Raw genomic sequence first — 16,379 nt, forward strand, 5'->3', positions numbered from 1 at the left:
TTAACTGGTCACTCCTGTTTTAATATGTAAATTGTAGTATGATTGTTGTTTTCTCACTATCCAATCTCTTCTCTTTTCAGATATCTGTTTTCCTGGGTCCTGTTTTTGCTGTGCTGCTCTCCATTTTTGGATTCTGTATTTGGTTCAGAGACATCCCTTACATGTTCAAGTGGCTGTACTACATCTCCTACTTCAGGGCTGCTTTCCAGGGTTGTGTTTATGCAATGTATGCACTTGGGCGTGAGAACATGCCCTGTCCTCCAAGAGACAAGCCACACACACAGGGGATCAACTACTGCCACTACAAGGCTCCCAAAAAAATCCTTAATGAAATGGATATTTCTGATATCAATTTTTGGAACAACTCGGGAACAATTGTTGCCTTTTGTGCAATCATTTACATAATAACAGTATTTGTGGTTTGGTTCAGGCTTAACAGACGTTAACTTGATTGTTGCATAAAAGTTGACAGATTGTGATAAGTGGGCCATGGTGATTTAGGTAGTCATTTATGTAGCTTTTTGGAGAGAGAGAGAGAGAGTAAGAGATCTTTTGGAAAACCAATGTATCACATTGGTATCGATTTGACAACAATTTTGACAATCTTCCACTTCTTGGAAGAAGCGCTTCTGTGCATAAAATTTTCATCCGTTTTGTTACTTACTGAAACTCTTTTAGTTTGTTAAATCTCAAATGAACCAAGTGTTTTTATTTATAGGATACCTTAAGTAAAATTTATTATGGTATTATGTTACAAGTGAACATACTTTCTCTTTGAAAAGCTGAAAATTGTGATATTGTGTAAAGCTATAGTTACTAGTCTTAGCTTAATTCTGATATCAATTTTCTGGATGCTGTCAGATGTAACTTCTGACAATGGTAGTTGTTTTTTGTTATTTTATAATTTTGTCTTGTCTAATGTAGAGGGAAGCCAAATCAATCCTGTATTAGAAATATACATTTCAACATGTGAAAAAGAGAGCCAAAGATCAAAAGAGCCGGCCATATTTTACATAGCACCGATTACAATAGCTCTGTCTATTTTTGATATTTCATTAATGATTATGTTGTGGTCCTACGCTCAAAGCAAGTACCTCGAAACCACAAGATTATTCAATTTGCTATGCTATAATATATTACCTTTTCCAGTGAAGAATACAGTGAATTGAATTTGTACAAGATATGCTGCTGTAAATAGTGATTTATTCTATGCATTCATTACTTCATTCAGTCACCCAGCTTCTCTATTGAGTCCCTAGACTACTTTCATCCTTTCCTTCACCCATTCCTCTCTTGTACATACTTCCACTTCACATGTGTAGGTTGGGTATGTGTGCTCTTGTACCCTTCTTATGTACATAATTTTTTTTTGTGACGGACAGTTATTTCTTTTGTGTTTTCTATTATGTTCTGTCTATGTCAACATTTATTTGTCTCCTGTATATTTTTTCAAACTGCTGTTCTGTGCAGGGAAAAACCATCTTTTTTTTTCATCTGTGAGGCTATTACTTTTACCCTTAGATTTTTAATAAACAAGATTGTTTCTATTTTAATTTATCAACTGTCATTACTCTGACAGAAAGCTTGCCAGTAAACTTTGTGTACCTGTTTGCTTTGTGTTGAAGTGGATCATGAATGATTCTCAAAGATTTGTGGAATAATGTGATGTGCTGAACCATTGTGATATTGGAGCAAGCTTTTGTTTATTGTATATTCTTTTGCTGTATGTGTGATAATGTAATTCTTCACCATTAATCATATGTTTTTGTAATTTATTATTCATACAGAAATAGATATTCCTCTACTTCTTTAATTTGTGAGTCCTTTTTCACCAAACCAACGCACAACTCCTTCCCAAAAGTGTGGAAAATTTCCCTCAATTATATTTGACTTCTTCATAGATTATTAGACTCAATTGAATGAGACCCCCCTTTTTTTAAAGTATAGAATCTTATGGGTTTTTTTTCTTTCTGAGATGCCAAATAGACCGGAATCGGTCCAAATATAGGCTGTCTGTCTAGTACCTGCGTCTTAGGCCTGCGGGAAGCTTTGCGAGCGCTATCACGAGGTGAAGGCATACGTACTCCAAGACAAAAACTAGAGCACTGCTCACAATTCAGCGGCCGTTGGGCATAAGGGCGTAAGTCACATGGGTAACCCATTGAAAATTGGTTGTTCTGTCCGATGACCACCTAATTCATCCAGCAATGTGTACATGATAGTTCCTTCAAATTTCGTACCATGACCCTCATAATGACATGGTGACTACAGTGGGAGGGGCCCGCGGAAATTCGTTTCTGTCGGGGAATGCAGGGTCTCTCCCCGCCCATCGAGAACCGAGGCCACGCTTCACTCCGGCAGCGCTGGCAGCGCTACCTGAATCCTGAGCGCACAGTGTACTAACCTGGCCTGGGTGGAGACGTCGGGGACGGGGACAGGGGGCGGAGAGGGGCGGGTGGGGCGTCGCCGCCATCACGCTACGCCCGCTAGGCCGCCATCCAGGCTGCTCACACCTGCACTCGCCTCACGGACCCCACGGTACCTGGGGATACCTGGCCGTGCCTGGGCGCGGGCACCTCCTGCCGGTGCATGCGGCCCGGGTCGCCTCCGTCGCCGTTCTCAACCCTTTCGTCCTGCAGGACACGCAAGGACACGCGACACACCGGGGACACCCTGTTAGGCCTGTAAGACCTTTTAGGCCCTAAGGGCTCATTTGGCCAGGTGAACAAAGCAATCAGAGCCAGCAAGGTGTGAAAAAGAGACCCGGCGAGGAGGAGCGCGGTGGAGGTGGCCTCGAGCCGGAGCCAGTGCCCGGAGGACCCGGAGCCCGGAGGATGCGGCTTTTGGAAGGCCCGGGCGACTCCGGGCTCTACTGTAGTGGCACGCCAGGCGCGCCGCGGCGTGGTGGTGCGCGGGGGGCGTTGTCTGCCCGTCCGCGACAGAAGACGGCGGGGCAGGAGAGACGCGCAGCAAGCATCGCGCAGCATCGCGCCGCGTGCTCTCCATGGACCAGTATGCCCATAAAAATGAGGAGATGCTCCCATTTCGGACCCGGCGAACAGCGGGGCCAAGGAGGTGGCCGACGAGGAGCGGCAGAGCAGCACCGAGACGCCTTTGTTCGGCCTCTCGGGCTCCGGGCGACGACTCCGGGCTGCGGCAGGTTGAGGCGGCGGCCGAGGACGAAGGATGCACCTGGAGCGGGGCGGGGCCCCGGCGCGGCGGCGGCGCGGCGGCGCGCCCGGCTCGGCAGCATCGACTCGACCCGGTCTCTCTCTGGCTTCGCTGGCCGGCTCGGCTCGATTAGAGGCCCAATCATCTCGGAGTGCACGTGTGCAGCAGGCAGCAGCAACCCTGGAGTGTAGGAGTGGAGTGTGTTTTACTACGTCCACGCACGATGCACGTGTGAGCTAACAGGGACCATCTTGAGCTGCACCGCGATGCACCGCACGACCGCGGCCATGACCACCATCGCACCACTCTGTCTCTCTTTCGCACCTATACGGTACTATTCCGAGTCTGCAGGCCGGCCTCCGTCCCCGGTGCATCTGTGCATCCAAAAAGTGCACCTGCTCGCAGGAAGCGCTCGCGCTCCGCGCCGACGCGATGCCGGCCTGCGTCTTGCTCGTGCTCCGGGGTCGGGCCGTCGGCTCGCCGTCGGGGCGGGGAGGGGAGTGGCCTGCGCCTGGGCTGTGTTGGCGTGCTGGCGCTGCATCTCGAGCTGCATCCTGCGGCCTGCCTCCTGCTACCTGCATCGCGTCGGCCGCCCCGCGAGGTCTAGGCTGTCTAGGCCGTGTAGGCAACCCCGGGACGGCGGCCACCTCCTGGCCTGGCTGCGCCCCTGACCGAAAACTCTTCAAAATGCACACAAACCGTCGTTAACCCTTCGAAATTGAATTTCAATCGATTGAAAATCGAAGGGGTTATTAGAGCACGGGGCGCTTATTTGATTGGATTTGCACCAGGAGGGCATGACGAGCGAGGAGGTCGGCCGGCCCGCTCCGGCCCCAGCTCCGGGCTCCGGCCTCGACCGCGGTCGGCCTCTGCCTTCGGCTCCGGGCCTCCGGGCTGCGGCCCCCGGCCCCGCTCCCCACCCGGTCCAGCAAGTCCAGCAGGTCCTGTCCCCGACGGAGCGCGCTTAGGGACCTGCCCCGAAATCACACAACGGCCGAACCTCTGCTGTGCGCCCACTCGTCCACTCGGCACCCTCGCCCACGGGGGGCGTCCCTCAACACCGTCTAGAATAAAAGACGGGACGGGAGGGCAACGGGTTCTCGCCATCAGAGAGATCCACGTGTGTGTGCTCATCGGCCCATCGGCCACACACGTGCTGGCTTCGCGGTCGAGGCCCCTCATATGTTTGTTTAAAGTCAACATATGGCCAGGGGAGCAGGATGCCACAGGAGGTGGACGGACAGGCCGGACCGCCAGGCAATGACCGCCGGGATGCACCGCCGGGATGCAGCGGCTCCTCGTTTCCACGTCCATGATCTGGGAGGGGGAGGGCAGGGCAGGGCAGGACCACGCTAGGGCCACGCTAGGGCCACGCTAGGGCCACGTAACAACAACAAAGGAGAAGGAGAGGCCCTGCCCTGACCAAAGAAATCCCCCCGGTCGCCGCCGCGCCCCCACTGCGTCTACCTGGCCCTGGCTGGCCTAAGCTGGCCCCCCTGGCCCGCGAGAGAGAGGCAGTTGAGGGCACGTCATTTGTCGATTGCAAGGTGTTAGAAGAATCGCGTGCCTCGCCTTTATCATCTCGCAGAGTAGTGAAGGTAAGGTACCTCTACCGCCCTTTACCCAGCGCGCAGTGTATGAGGTAGCACGCTTCTAGAGAGCCTCAGAGTCACGCTTCCCTTTCAGGAGAACTAGCTTCGCTATCCGGCGTATCCGGGGGAGGGGCGTGGAGGGGTGGGGTGGAGGGGCGGAGAGGGGGAAGGGTGTCAGCTGACGGCTGACGGGACGACGTCTGCAATGAGCTGTCTGCTGGGATCAAGATGCTCGTCGCCGCCTCATATCAGTAATCGGATCCGCTTTGTCTAATCGATCGCGAAAGCGGCAGTTTGCGGTCGGCAGCGTCCTGTGGCTTTGGGCTTTTGTGGTTTGCCTTTCCCAACACAATGGGGAACGCTGACAGCAAACAAGGCAAAACTGCCCGTCGCATTCCCGCAGATGAAGTGCGGGCCCTGGCGTCGTGTCTTGGTGTCAAATCCGAGTCGGATTCACTGTCCGAAGAAAAGGTTTTCAAAGTAAGCATTGTTTGATTTCTTCGGTTCCCTTGTCCTTTAACGAAATGCCTGGTTAACGCTGTAAGTATTCGCCTTCAAAATCGTGATTTAAGGTTATAATGCAGCAAACTTAGGTAATATTGCAATCAAATGCAATAACTCATGCGCAACCAGTTTCCTGTTTTGATTACGTAACTGTTTTAATTTTTCCTTTAATAACACCCATTGGTTATTTCAGAATTTGTCATGGAAAGAAATCGCCAATCCTGTTCCTCTAAAATTATGGAAGAGCATCTCAAGAGGTTTGCCTCATGCAAAATTCTCCAATATTCTGGATTTAGTTGATGCTGTAATTTACCAAGACCCAGGCTATGCTTCAAAGTACTTAGTAAACCTACTCGAAGCACCCCTTCTTGACTCTGCTGCTGTAGTAAGTTTTGTTCCTGTAGCATTATCCACCTGTTTAATTTTGGCTGTTTATATCTTCTGTCTCTTTTTCCCTTTTCTCCAGTATACCCTTCATCTCTTGAAACTTTTCAACACCTTCCATACAGCTGCGAGAGATAGTTGGCAGAGAAATGGTGTCAATCCCTCAGATGAGACAGCTCAGTTGCTAACAGACAAAATGATACAAAGCTTGCATAGCTTAACAAATGACGACAATGAAGAGGTAATTCAGAAATTGACCACTTAAAGAATCTGAGTAAATTCACCCTGATGTTGAACCATGTGTGATATATTTGTTTCAGCTTATTATGAGTTGGCTTCAGAGAGAACCACTGCTTTATGCAGTGCAAAGAAGTGTCCTCTGCTCTCTGTTTAAGTTAAGTTCTTCAAGTATACCTGATATCATTCCTTTACTCACTTGCCAACTGAGTCCAAAACCTAAGCCCACTGTGAGTAAAAAGCAATTCTTGTCCTCAGTTATTTTATTTAATTATTTTTTGCCTTTGAAAATCTGCTATGAGCCACCGCTGAAAAATCATTGTTTTCAGATTCTAGATATTTATGACATTATGTTCATAAATAATAGTTTGCCTCATGACTTGCAATCTGAATGGTCACTATTGTTTTCCACTCGCATTCATGGACTGAGTTTTACTTCAATGCTTGGGAAGATGATGAACAAAGGCCCAACATTATTAATCATAGAGGATACCAAAGGGCATGTTTTTGGAGGATTTGCATCTGATAGCTGGCGGCTTGGGCCCAAGTTCATTGGTATGGAAACATATAGAAAAAATACATTGGAATACTGATGCAAATATTTTTACCTTGTTACCTTGTATCTCTTCTCAAGGAAATGGAAAATGTTTCCTATTTAAACTACATCCATTCATGGCAGCTTATACAGCCACCGGCTACAATGAACATCATATGTATCTTAATCATCAACAACAAACTATGCCTAATGGTTTGGTGAGTACTGAGAGGTAAGCAATCTCCTGATAGCCCAAATTTGTATCCTTCATTTTTTTTTGTTAATTTGTTAGGGAATGGGAGGACAGCTAGGTCACTTTGGTATCTGGATTGATGCTGATTTTGGGAAAGGACACTCAAGTGAAGGCTGCTCAACTTATCAACGGGTTCCTACCCTATCAGCTGAAAAAGAATACACCATAGAGCATTTAGAAATATGGGCTGTTGGGCCTCCACCCAAAGAGGATTCAGATGATGAAACAGTAAGTGTTGGCAGTTTGAAAAATTAAACTGCCCTGTAAGTTTTATTTTTTCTGTGTCAGTTAAATCATTTTAATTGGCTATTTGCAGGATGGTAACAAAAGAAGCATTTTGGACAAAGATAGTGGTGCAAAGGCTATGCTTGAAATGATCGATAGAGGCCACCATAGTGAAGGATTAAGAGAAGTACCTGAAGAAACTTATTAAGAACCAGACACTATTGCTGGCATGATAAAAACATTAATTTAAGTATGTTGCAATCAAAAAGTCTGTTCTGTATTTATTTGTTCTTTACCATATGTTTTAAGTAAATTATTAAGCTACATTTATGGTGATTTTTCTGTCCTGGAAGGGTGTAAAGAAATGCATGATAAATGGGTCATAGTTTATTGGGAAGTTAAGCAAGGGTACAAGCTCCTAGTACATGGCAGTTGTCTTGAAAGTGTTTGGTAGCACCAGATCCTCTATAGATATTTCCCACAGATGAAGAATTAAGGATCCATCATACTTTAAAAATACATCTGCAAAATAGATACAAACCACAATCTGTAAATACATGTTATTGTTAGATATTATTGTGCACATCAGGTGCAACAATGGTGAGAAATTACTAAAGCTTTGAATACAAAACAAGCACCACAACTCAATTATGTTTGGTCAAAATTTGTTAAATGTGTTACAGGAATGTCCTTAAAGCAGATAAGAGCCCTTGACACTCACTATTCAGAGCTGGAAAATCCATCATAGTGAGGTTTCCTTCCTAAGTCTAAACCTATCAATCTGTCACAAAATAGCTTTATGTTGTTCGTCTTACGTCTTAAAAAAGTAAATATCTCTCACCCAACCCAATCATTAGAGAGCATCTCCTTAAAAATACTGGTGGATGATGGACGTAAGGCTTGGGTCCCTCATAAATTGAAACATATCAAGCTAAATTTCAAGAGAACACATTGATTGCTACAGGCTGCCCCAACTACACTTAGCACACCTAGAAAGTGATCAACTCATACATAATTTTAGTAGAAATCTAGCACACAATGTTAAATACCAAATCAAATCAAACACTCACAAAATTTAGGGTAAAATGTAATCACGTCATTAAAAGCCTGCCTCAAGCAACAGTCAACTGTTTGAGCATTTTTATCACTGAAATGAGAATCAAGGCCAAACCCTCTAGATTTGATGATTTAAAACACTACTCCTCTGTTCTAGCAACTAATTCAATTTTTAACAAGCAATCTAGACATAAGATCATAAAATACATTTTTTTAAATGAGCTGCTTATGGTATGGAAAGGTTGTAATTGAGCAGTTGGCTCCTAAGAACAAGATGCCAAAAAGACTTCTGAATCTACTACTGTAATTGACAGTGTCCTGCCATGCAAACTAAACTTATGGATGAGTTACATGGCTTCTGATAGCTGGATACTGCTACAAAGAAATCATGCAACATAAACATCAGGTTATTGGGGTGTTCAGTTTCATGGTGCAGGTAGTGAAAGTATCCTGCACTCTGGGAACACACTGCTTTCTCAATTAAAGCTACAACACTACATTTTGATTTTAATTTCCATACGGTCTAAGTTTCTCAGTAACGCTGGATATTCTTTGATAGTAAAAGCAATACCTGGCAAACTAAGGAATGTAACACATCAAATGACACTTTAAATCAGACCATAAAATTAATAAATAATCAGACTGAAGTCCATGTGCATTCTCACTTCTTGATTTTCATGCAATTCAACAGGAAAATTGTCAATTTGTACTGGATAAGAACTTCATCAGTCAATCTTGTGGCTCGCAGTGTAATAAAAATGAAAAACTGCATCATACACAAGAACATTGTGACAAAATAAAAGAATGGAAGGAAGAAACGAAATAAATACTGTCAAAAGATGCACATATCAATGTAAAGTGCTCAACATGCATAAATGACTTCTAAATTGTATAAATATATAAATAGTGCATAAATTAAAAATACAAAAATCAACTCTTCATCACGTTAGAGGACACAAAACACCCAACAGCCGACATATCAGTCATAATTGATTGATGGAAAGAGAATGATAATTGTTGATCATTCCATTCTTCACACAAGTTAATTTGGTCATAGCAAGAAAACATATTAAAAACGAAAAAGGTATGTGACACTACATTTAAACACCAAATAAACGTAGACAAATGTGCAAAAGTAGAAGCGTTTTAACAGTGTCAACCTGCAAGGGTGCTTGCTAAATAAGCAGCACAGTCAGAGAACGTACCATTGCAATCATAAATATATCAAAACATTAAAATAAAGGAAAAAAACAGTCATAATCATTCAAATATATATATATATATAAATATTTTAAATAGGAGAACTAGGTTCAACAGACATTCATAACTTTGGTAATATTAGAGTCTTATAAACAGCTTACCAAGTAGCACATTTTGGATCTACACAGAAAATTAAAAGAAAAATTAAAAGTAAATACCTACACCGGTTCGTACATTTGGTTATATCTGCAATTCTGCAATCTAAAAAACAAACTGAATTCTGGGAGAAAGCTGTCAAAACCAGAGAACTCTCAAAGATTTTTTGTGCTACATTGTTAGAAGTAATACGAGCAGTAATACAACCATGAGTTGAAGCCAGCTATTTATCTTAGTTACTGTCTCAAAGTTCACTCATTCAACTGTCGCTGTAACATGCAACCATATGATAGCCATTGGCCAAACCAGCATGGCATGGAATATGACTGCAACAATCAATCAAATCTAATTTGAATTGCAGCAAATTAGTCAAAGAGCATATGACACTGAAAAAAAAAAGGCTTGTTTTCTTGTGTTTCATTTATCTAAAGCAAAGATCAATTTCCCATCGATTCCCAAAATTAGCCTGTTGTTGCATTTTACAAGTTTTGTCTAGATATTTTTTTAAAACCCTCACCACTTATGAATAGCAATGGATAAACCGTTTTAGCCTTTTAGTAAGATGGTTAAAGCACGAGTTTTATGTAGATCAAATAACTATTATAACCTGATGAAATAATTGTAAGTGATGTTAGCCTCTATAACTTCCATACATGATGCCCTTCTCAAGGTTCAGATGAGATTCTAGAGGTCAAGATGCAAGTTTGCCATTAAGTTAGGACAACCTATAACAGGAGAACTTTTCTTTTATATCCTACTTATGTCAAAATAAAACAAACAACTTTGTTTCAGAAACTTTAAAAACTTTAGCAAAACTATTTTTTCAACTAAATTATGGACAGTAATTTGAATTTTCTTTCCTAATTTATTGATGCTAAGCATGCAATGCAATGAAAAAAGTGCGCCATGGCGCACAGCCATTCTTAGCTAAGTTCTGCACCAAATATTTCAACGGTTTTTTCAGATTCAGACGACTCTTGTCCAGTTTGCTGTTTTTGTTTCAATTCTTTTCTTCGTTGTTCCATTAACTTGCGCCGCTCTTCTTCCCGCTGCTTCCTCAATGCTGCTGCCTCAGCAGACTTTGCTGCACTAGGTGTAGAAGCTTTAGGAGTGCGAGTTGTTCTTTTGCTACTTGAGCTGGGAGTGCGAGTTCCTGAGTTATCAATTGACTTTGGTTTGTCTTCAGCTGCAAGTTTGTCCTAACAAGAGAAAAAAGGTTGTTGGTTGAAGAGATGTGTTATAAGATAAATTCCTTAACCAACTTGTTACATGCATTCAGACTTTGATGTGCACTGACCTCACACCACCCAACTGCCTTAAGTTTATCAAGACGATGGAAGGTATTGTGAACCTGGTCGACTTGCAACAGCAGCATATCCCAGAATCCTTGAAGATCCTCTGGGGTAGTAGGGAATTGTTCTTCAGGTCGTTGGTTCTGCATGAACAAAAAAGTAACAAATTCTGTTTAGAGCTTAGCCAATTTTAAATGATACTGAGTGAACACCACAAAGTTTGCAACATACTATGCATTTGCGGCAAAGTCCTTCAAACTGCACCATTTTTTGGTTAACCAATAACCTTGCTTGCCCGGCAGCTGCCCTAAGGTGCCCAAGAGCTTCTTCTGAAAGAGTCGAACCATTTTCCTCTATTTCTTTTTCAGCTTTTGCAGCTAATTCTAAGAGCTTTTCGATAGTTTGACGCTGAATCTAATTGAGAAATTGCGTGAGATTAAAAATTTGGAGTTGGAAGAAAAAGATGAGCTAAGCAAAAATACGTAAGTATAGCCTACTTTGAGGAATTTGTGGCCGGCATTTTCCTCTTCATTTTCTTCCAATATTGGAACACGAGGTGCAGTGGATAAAGAGGGTTCTTCCTGAGGTTTGGAGGAGAATTTAGATTCTTCTACCGGAACCACATTTGAAATGTCGGCAGTTCCCGTGGTCAAGACCACAGGAGTGTTGACCTCTTTGGACATTGGGGAAACTGAGGGAGACTGCTGGGGCAGAACAACTTCAGGAGCGGCTGGCTGAAGGTCAGCTAAGCTTTCTGTAGATGTCTGATGCTGAAGTCGTTCAACAGTGTGCAACGTTTCCACTTTGGCACTACGGACAGTTGAACCAGGTGCAGAAAAGTTTGATGGAGAAGGAGTAGAGCCATCAGAAAATCTGTGCAAGGTCAAGATTAGATAATAGGGATTATGATATCACTGGGGAGGTTGATCACAATGTAAATCTGTGATTTTACCTTGATCCTAAACTTCGACGAGGAGCAACAGTTAGCTGGTCGCGAAACTCAGGACGCAGATGTCTCAGAACTGGCAACTCAGGAGAGTCCTCTGTTTTATCAGGAGTTGTTTTTTCTTCAGGCTTTGTTTGGTTGCTGACACCATTTGCTCCATGTAGATTAGGCGAAAAAGAATATGAGCTCTGCAATATGAATTTGAAAGGGCATAAGGAAGAGTTGACACATTGTCAGTTGCTATGAGCAACAGCAATAATGTGAAAATCAGTAGTGGTAGCAGGAATGGTGCTGAGTGGTGAAGCATGGTGGAATTATAGCTCTGTAGCTGAGTAGAGTCAAATATACCTTGCAACTGCGATGAAAAAAGCCCTGGGCTAAGGCACAAGGCCCATAGAGCCTTTCAACGCGCTGCTGGATGAAGGACTTAGAAGATACAGGTGTCTGGTGAGAAGCTGAGCCATTTGTATAACCTTGCTTCTTGTCTAAAGGGCAAAAACAAATTAATGGTCAAAGAAAAAATAGTGATGAATAATTAATAATACCTAATAGTTACATGACTAACCTGAAAGTTTGCTGTAACGGTCCAAAGAAGAATCTGTCTCTACATTTATTATTTTTTAATTAAGAAAAAAAAAAGACCATTAGATAATAGAAGTGGTAAAGCAACATCCATGTAAAAATAATGCCACTAAAACAATACCAACCAATGGACATAGGTATTATCCTCTCAGATCGAATAGAGCTTGAGTATTGTTGAGGATGAGAGCTTGAGGAAGTGACAGATGTAGAGCTCACAACAGTGGAACGAGATCTTGAATTTAATTCATATCTTGTTTCCATAGATGTCTCTGTCCTGAACCCATGCCGTTCAGACTTAGACTCAATGACAGATAAAACTTTCTGGTAGTCATTGTTCTTTTCTGAGGGCGAAAGGGTGGATTCCAACCAGCGATTTCTTTGGTCTGAGATTCGTTTAACATTGAAATTCCCGGTTGCATCAGTTTGATCAGTACCATTGGTTCCATTGGTGCCATTGATACGTTGAACACCTCCATAGGTTGAGGACATATGCTTCATGTTGCTTTCAGACAGTTGACCAGGGCTTGTTGACCAATACCCTCGTCCTGAATTTGGTGCAGTCAAAAAATTGCCTGAACTCACAGAACCAACACCCAATACTCGTGCGGGACTGGCTTCTCTACTACCGTTCTGGACATTCATTAATTTCCCCGGACTGTGGTCTCTTGATCGAAATCCTTCTCTCAGCTTACTGTCATAAGTAGTAATTCCACCATAGCCACTGATCGAGCAAGCTAGATTAAGATATGATGGCTTCTTTGCTGTTGAAGGACTAGGGATGCTCAAATTGGTTTGAGATTTGTCAACGTTTTCTGAATTTTGCCCAGCACTATTTGTGCTGGCAGACAACAGCAAGCTATGCAAAGTCTGCTCTGAAAGCGATGGAGCATTTGCTTGAAGCTCACCTGCAAAAAAAAAAAGAGAAACATAAGCATTGAGAAACTGTCCACAATACTGTGGATTTAAAAAAAAAAAAAAAAAAGTACCATATTTGGTAGCCTACTGTAACTACAGTAAGTCTTTTGACATTATTATATTAAAACAAATAAACATAAAAATACATAAAAAAAAATTAAGCAGGATCAATTTTACACTACTAAGATACACTTAATAAAAAGAAATGATTTAGAAATGATTAATGAAGGTCACTCACAACACAAACAAATCAAATATGTTATAAAAATTCATTATGAATCGGGGAATTAAATAGTGTACTAATGAGAATGGATGAAAGTGGTATGTTATAATGATTGAGAATTGCTGATAGACGTTGAGGGGGCAGACCCTGTAGACAGATTGAGTACTCCATAGAAAAAACATGCCCGTTGCATAAAAAGTTTCCTTTTTTAATTGGTTAAAACTAAGCAAACAAACAGATCTATGGAAACCAAATAAACAATGAGCCGGCAATTGTTGTTCTAAAATTTGTTTATCTTGAATAACAATGACTGCTCACTCTTAAAACTAAATATAAATAAATCATAAGAAAAAAACTAGAGAAAATTTAACAATTAAATAAACTCTAAAACAATAGGCAACACAACACCCCTTGCTACCTGCATTGCGTCGATTAATTGATGAATCAACTTGAGTAGAATCAGCAAGTGACTCAGCGTCCACATCCAGAGAGCAGGAACCAATGGAATCGCATGATGCAGCCATTAGTGTCACCGACATGGTGACCAGAGACAACGGCCGAGGAGGGCTCGTCCGAAATGAAGTTTGCCACCAACCCTCAATGCCACTGTCAATCATATCCAGCGATCACAGTCTTAACCAAAACACAGGCCATGTTTCAATTTTTTAGTTTTCGTTGTTAATACAAAGACAATAAAAGTTCATGGTGAAAATAGAAATTCTGACATAAGGGCCAGGGCCAAAACATAAATGTATTTTGATTCATATAAAGTCCATTATTTCCTGTAAGTAGAATTCAAGGCATAGGGAACTACCAATCAATTCCTAATGAATCATGGCCAAACCCACAGCCACATCTCATGTATGCAGGCTTTTAATAATGCCAGAACTTCTAGCTCACTTCCAGTAGTAGCTGTCTTCATTTCTGGTTTAAGTACAAGTACAATACATGCAAACAATATAATGCAACATTCATAGAACAAACAAGAAAAATGCCACTGAAACACCATGCCATGCCATGCTGCAAGATATAAGGGTTGCTTAGATCGGAACTTGCTTGGGTGCACTCTCTAAAAGAATCTCAGCATATTTAAAATTGTACTTAGTTAATTTGTCAGATTTATGAATTTGATTTTACTTGGCGTTGTATGCCAATTTCACAACCAGCAAATATGAGCACTTTCAAATGATTCCTTGCAACACACAGGCTACAAACACACAACTGTTAGAAAAATGGGATATTACTGGGGTAAAAATAATTGTAAAGTTAAAAGGAAGAAAACATACAATAATTCAATAATTTTGCAAGACAATGCTTGCAAAACCATGCAAATAAAAGACAAACCATGAGATGTACAGACATATAGACATACATACACTCACACACACACACACACACACACACACAGACACACAGAAGAAACAGAGCAGTGCAATTTTGTACAAATCAAAGTGAACATTTACCTCATCGGACATATCAAGAAAAACTAGCTATTTTACACCAAGGATACCTCACAACAAGTTTCACTACAAGATGCAAATTACTGGTTACTAGACACTTAATGAAAATCACTGACATGAAAGCATACTATTTAAACAACATAAGACAAATACTGAGAATAAACTTTCAAAAATCTTCTCAATAATTGACTATTCATCACTTTATGACATTTTTATGACTTATGTAGAAATAATAATGACTCATATTTAGATTAGATTAAAATCATGTTAAATCAAAGGAAGTTCTGAAACATGTGAATCCATACGGTCCCAGTTATTTATTAATCCACATCACAATAAACTACCTGTGACACCATCTTTTTCGCCATTGCAGAATCTTGTTAGAATTTCTGCGACCCATCATGGAACAAGGAAATCCACTGCTGGGATACCACACCCAATTAGTCTATAAATTCTAAGGTTCTAGAAAATTCTATTGACATTATCAGCTATGCAGGTCAAGCCACGACATCACTACCAAATATTTACGTTCTACATTTCACCAAATGAACTTTACTTATAATTTCGTACATTCTGGCATTGATAATATCCTTACTAAAATACTTTCCATAGTTTATTTACATTATGTTATTTACCAAAATAGTTGAAACACAAAACAAGATTGATAGAATGTACGAGTTGATAAGCTGAGTTCCATAAACGGATAACTATAACAAAATAACATAGGATAGTGTGTTTCTCAATATATTTGCAACAGATATGATGCCTATTTCTAGTTTAGTACTGAATGAGACAATTACCTTGAATGAAAGAAAATGTGTGAAGTTCAGAGGAAAAGTGACAACCTATTTTGCGGAACGGGAGCAATTTTATTGGACAGTGACCTACCGACACAATTTTGGAAGTAGGTGAGCGACCAATATGTCAATATATGATAAAAGGAAAGTTTCTTGAGATAAGAGGAGAGAAGAATATGAATTGTTTGCTGGTATATCCGAATGAAACAGAGCTTTTGTTTGAATGAATTAAATGAATGGACATTCGGCACATAAATGTCAAACAAATGTTGATTAAGAATACATGATGCAACAATAAAATCAATCAAGACTCAACCCCAATAAAAAAGTGCAAAATTTCTATGAAGGGAATTGCTACGAGGACAGAGTTGCTTAATTTGGGGGTAGCTTAGAAGATGGAACATGATCTGGAGCCAGCATGAGAGTGACAAGCCTTCATTCATTCCATGGTGAAGTGAGAGAAAGTGTGCAAGATGACAGAATACAGGATACGAAGCATGGTGCACGGTCACAAAAGAACGAAGCGGTAATTGAAACGATAAAGATGTACATGATTCATCCTTTAAAGTGTTCAAAACACAGGAGGGACAAATTTGTCAAAATTGACAAACACACGTCTCTTACCGTCAGTGGTTTTGCGTGCCTTCGATAACCACTAGCCCTTCGTCATAAAACAGAGAGGGCAAAGTGCGCGTCTTTCGAAAGCATTCTCCAGGCAGCGGGGTTGGGCCGGCAGAGCAGGGCCAAATTAATTTGATGTGACCTAATTGTCGACAAGTCCCAGCAACAAACACGTCACGACGTCAACAGGCCTGTTTTCTCCGCCATTTTGAACAACATGACAACTAGCG

General features: G+C 41.7%; 3 protein-coding genes across 7 annotated transcripts in view; 2 read left to right on the forward strand and 1 right to left on the reverse strand.

Annotated features, from left to right (window-relative positions):
• Nucleotides 1–1,813, forward strand: part of LOC117646096 (ATP-binding cassette sub-family G member 1-like) — a 39,611-nt gene extending 37,798 nt beyond the window's left edge. For all 4 annotated transcript variants that reach the window (XM_034386794.1, XM_034386795.1, XM_034386796.1 and 1 more), the window contains exon 12: nt 81–1,813. In XM_034386794.1, the coding sequence (XP_034242685.1) occupies nt 81–446 (366 nt within the window). In that variant the 3' untranslated portion in view covers nt 447–1,813. The remainder of the gene's footprint in view (nt 1–80) is intronic.
• A 3,125-nt stretch (nt 1,814–4,938) lies between these two features.
• LOC117646065 (MTOR-associated protein MEAK7) lies at nt 4,939–7,227 on the forward strand. The gene is made up of 8 exons (XM_034386733.1): nt 4,939–5,243; nt 5,461–5,652; nt 5,734–5,892; nt 5,972–6,118; nt 6,218–6,443; nt 6,523–6,641; nt 6,716–6,904; nt 6,993–7,227. The coding sequence occupies exons 1-8, from the start codon at nt 5,115–5,117 to the stop codon at nt 7,107–7,109; spliced, it is 1,278 nt and encodes a 425-aa protein (XP_034242624.1). The 5' UTR covers nt 4,939–5,114; the 3' UTR covers nt 7,110–7,227.
• Nucleotides 7,228–7,273: 46 nt separating this feature from the next.
• LOC117646062 lies at nt 7,274–16,377 on the reverse strand. Of its 2 annotated transcripts, XM_034386728.1 has the most exons (10): nt 16,153–16,377; nt 13,690–13,877; nt 12,259–13,038; nt 12,117–12,155; nt 11,900–12,036; nt 11,558–11,739; nt 11,103–11,478; nt 10,837–11,019; nt 10,611–10,748; nt 7,276–10,512 (listed from the first exon to the last, which is right to left on the reverse strand). In XM_034386728.1, the coding sequence occupies exons 2-10, from the start codon at nt 13,808–13,810 to the stop codon at nt 10,237–10,239; spliced, it is 2,232 nt and encodes a 743-aa protein (XP_034242619.1). In that variant the 5' UTR covers nt 13,811–13,877; nt 16,153–16,377; the 3' UTR covers nt 7,276–10,236. The 2 variants fall into 2 exon arrangements, with proteins under 2 accessions (XP_034242620.1, XP_034242619.1); XM_034386729.1 differs by lacking the exon at nt 13,690–13,877 and having other exon boundaries at nt 7,274–10,512; nt 16,153–16,376.
• Nucleotides 16,378–16,379: the final 2 nt, after the last annotated feature.

The sequence above is a fragment of the Thrips palmi genome, unplaced genomic scaffold (assembly GCF_012932325.1).
Source record: "Thrips palmi isolate BJ-2018 unplaced genomic scaffold, TpBJ-2018v1 HiC_scaffold_19, whole genome shotgun sequence".
Lineage (NCBI taxonomy): Eukaryota > Metazoa > Arthropoda > Insecta > Thysanoptera > Thripidae > Thrips > Thrips palmi.

Coding starts and splice junctions, on each gene's coding strand:
- LOC117646062 (XM_034386728.1), bottom strand. CDS start 13,810: ATGTCGGTGACACTAATGGCTGCATCATGCGATTCCATTGGTTCCTGC. Junction 11,020..11,102: donor CCGGCCACAAATTCCTCAAA/GTAGGCTATACT, acceptor TTTCTCAATTAG/ATTCAGCGTCAAACTATCGA. Junction 10,749..10,836: donor GACTTTGCCGCAAATGCATA/GTATGTTGCAAA, acceptor TTGTTCATGCAG/AACCAACGACCTGAAGAACA.
- LOC117646065 (XM_034386733.1), top strand. CDS start 5,115: ATGGGGAACGCTGACAGCAAACAAGGCAAAACTGCCCGTCGCATTCCC. Junction 6,444..6,522: donor GCTTGGGCCCAAGTTCATTG/GTATGGAAACAT, acceptor TCTCTTCTCAAG/GAAATGGAAAATGTTTCCTA. Junction 6,905..6,992: donor AGGATTCAGATGATGAAACA/GTAAGTGTTGGC, acceptor GGCTATTTGCAG/GATGGTAACAAAAGAAGCAT.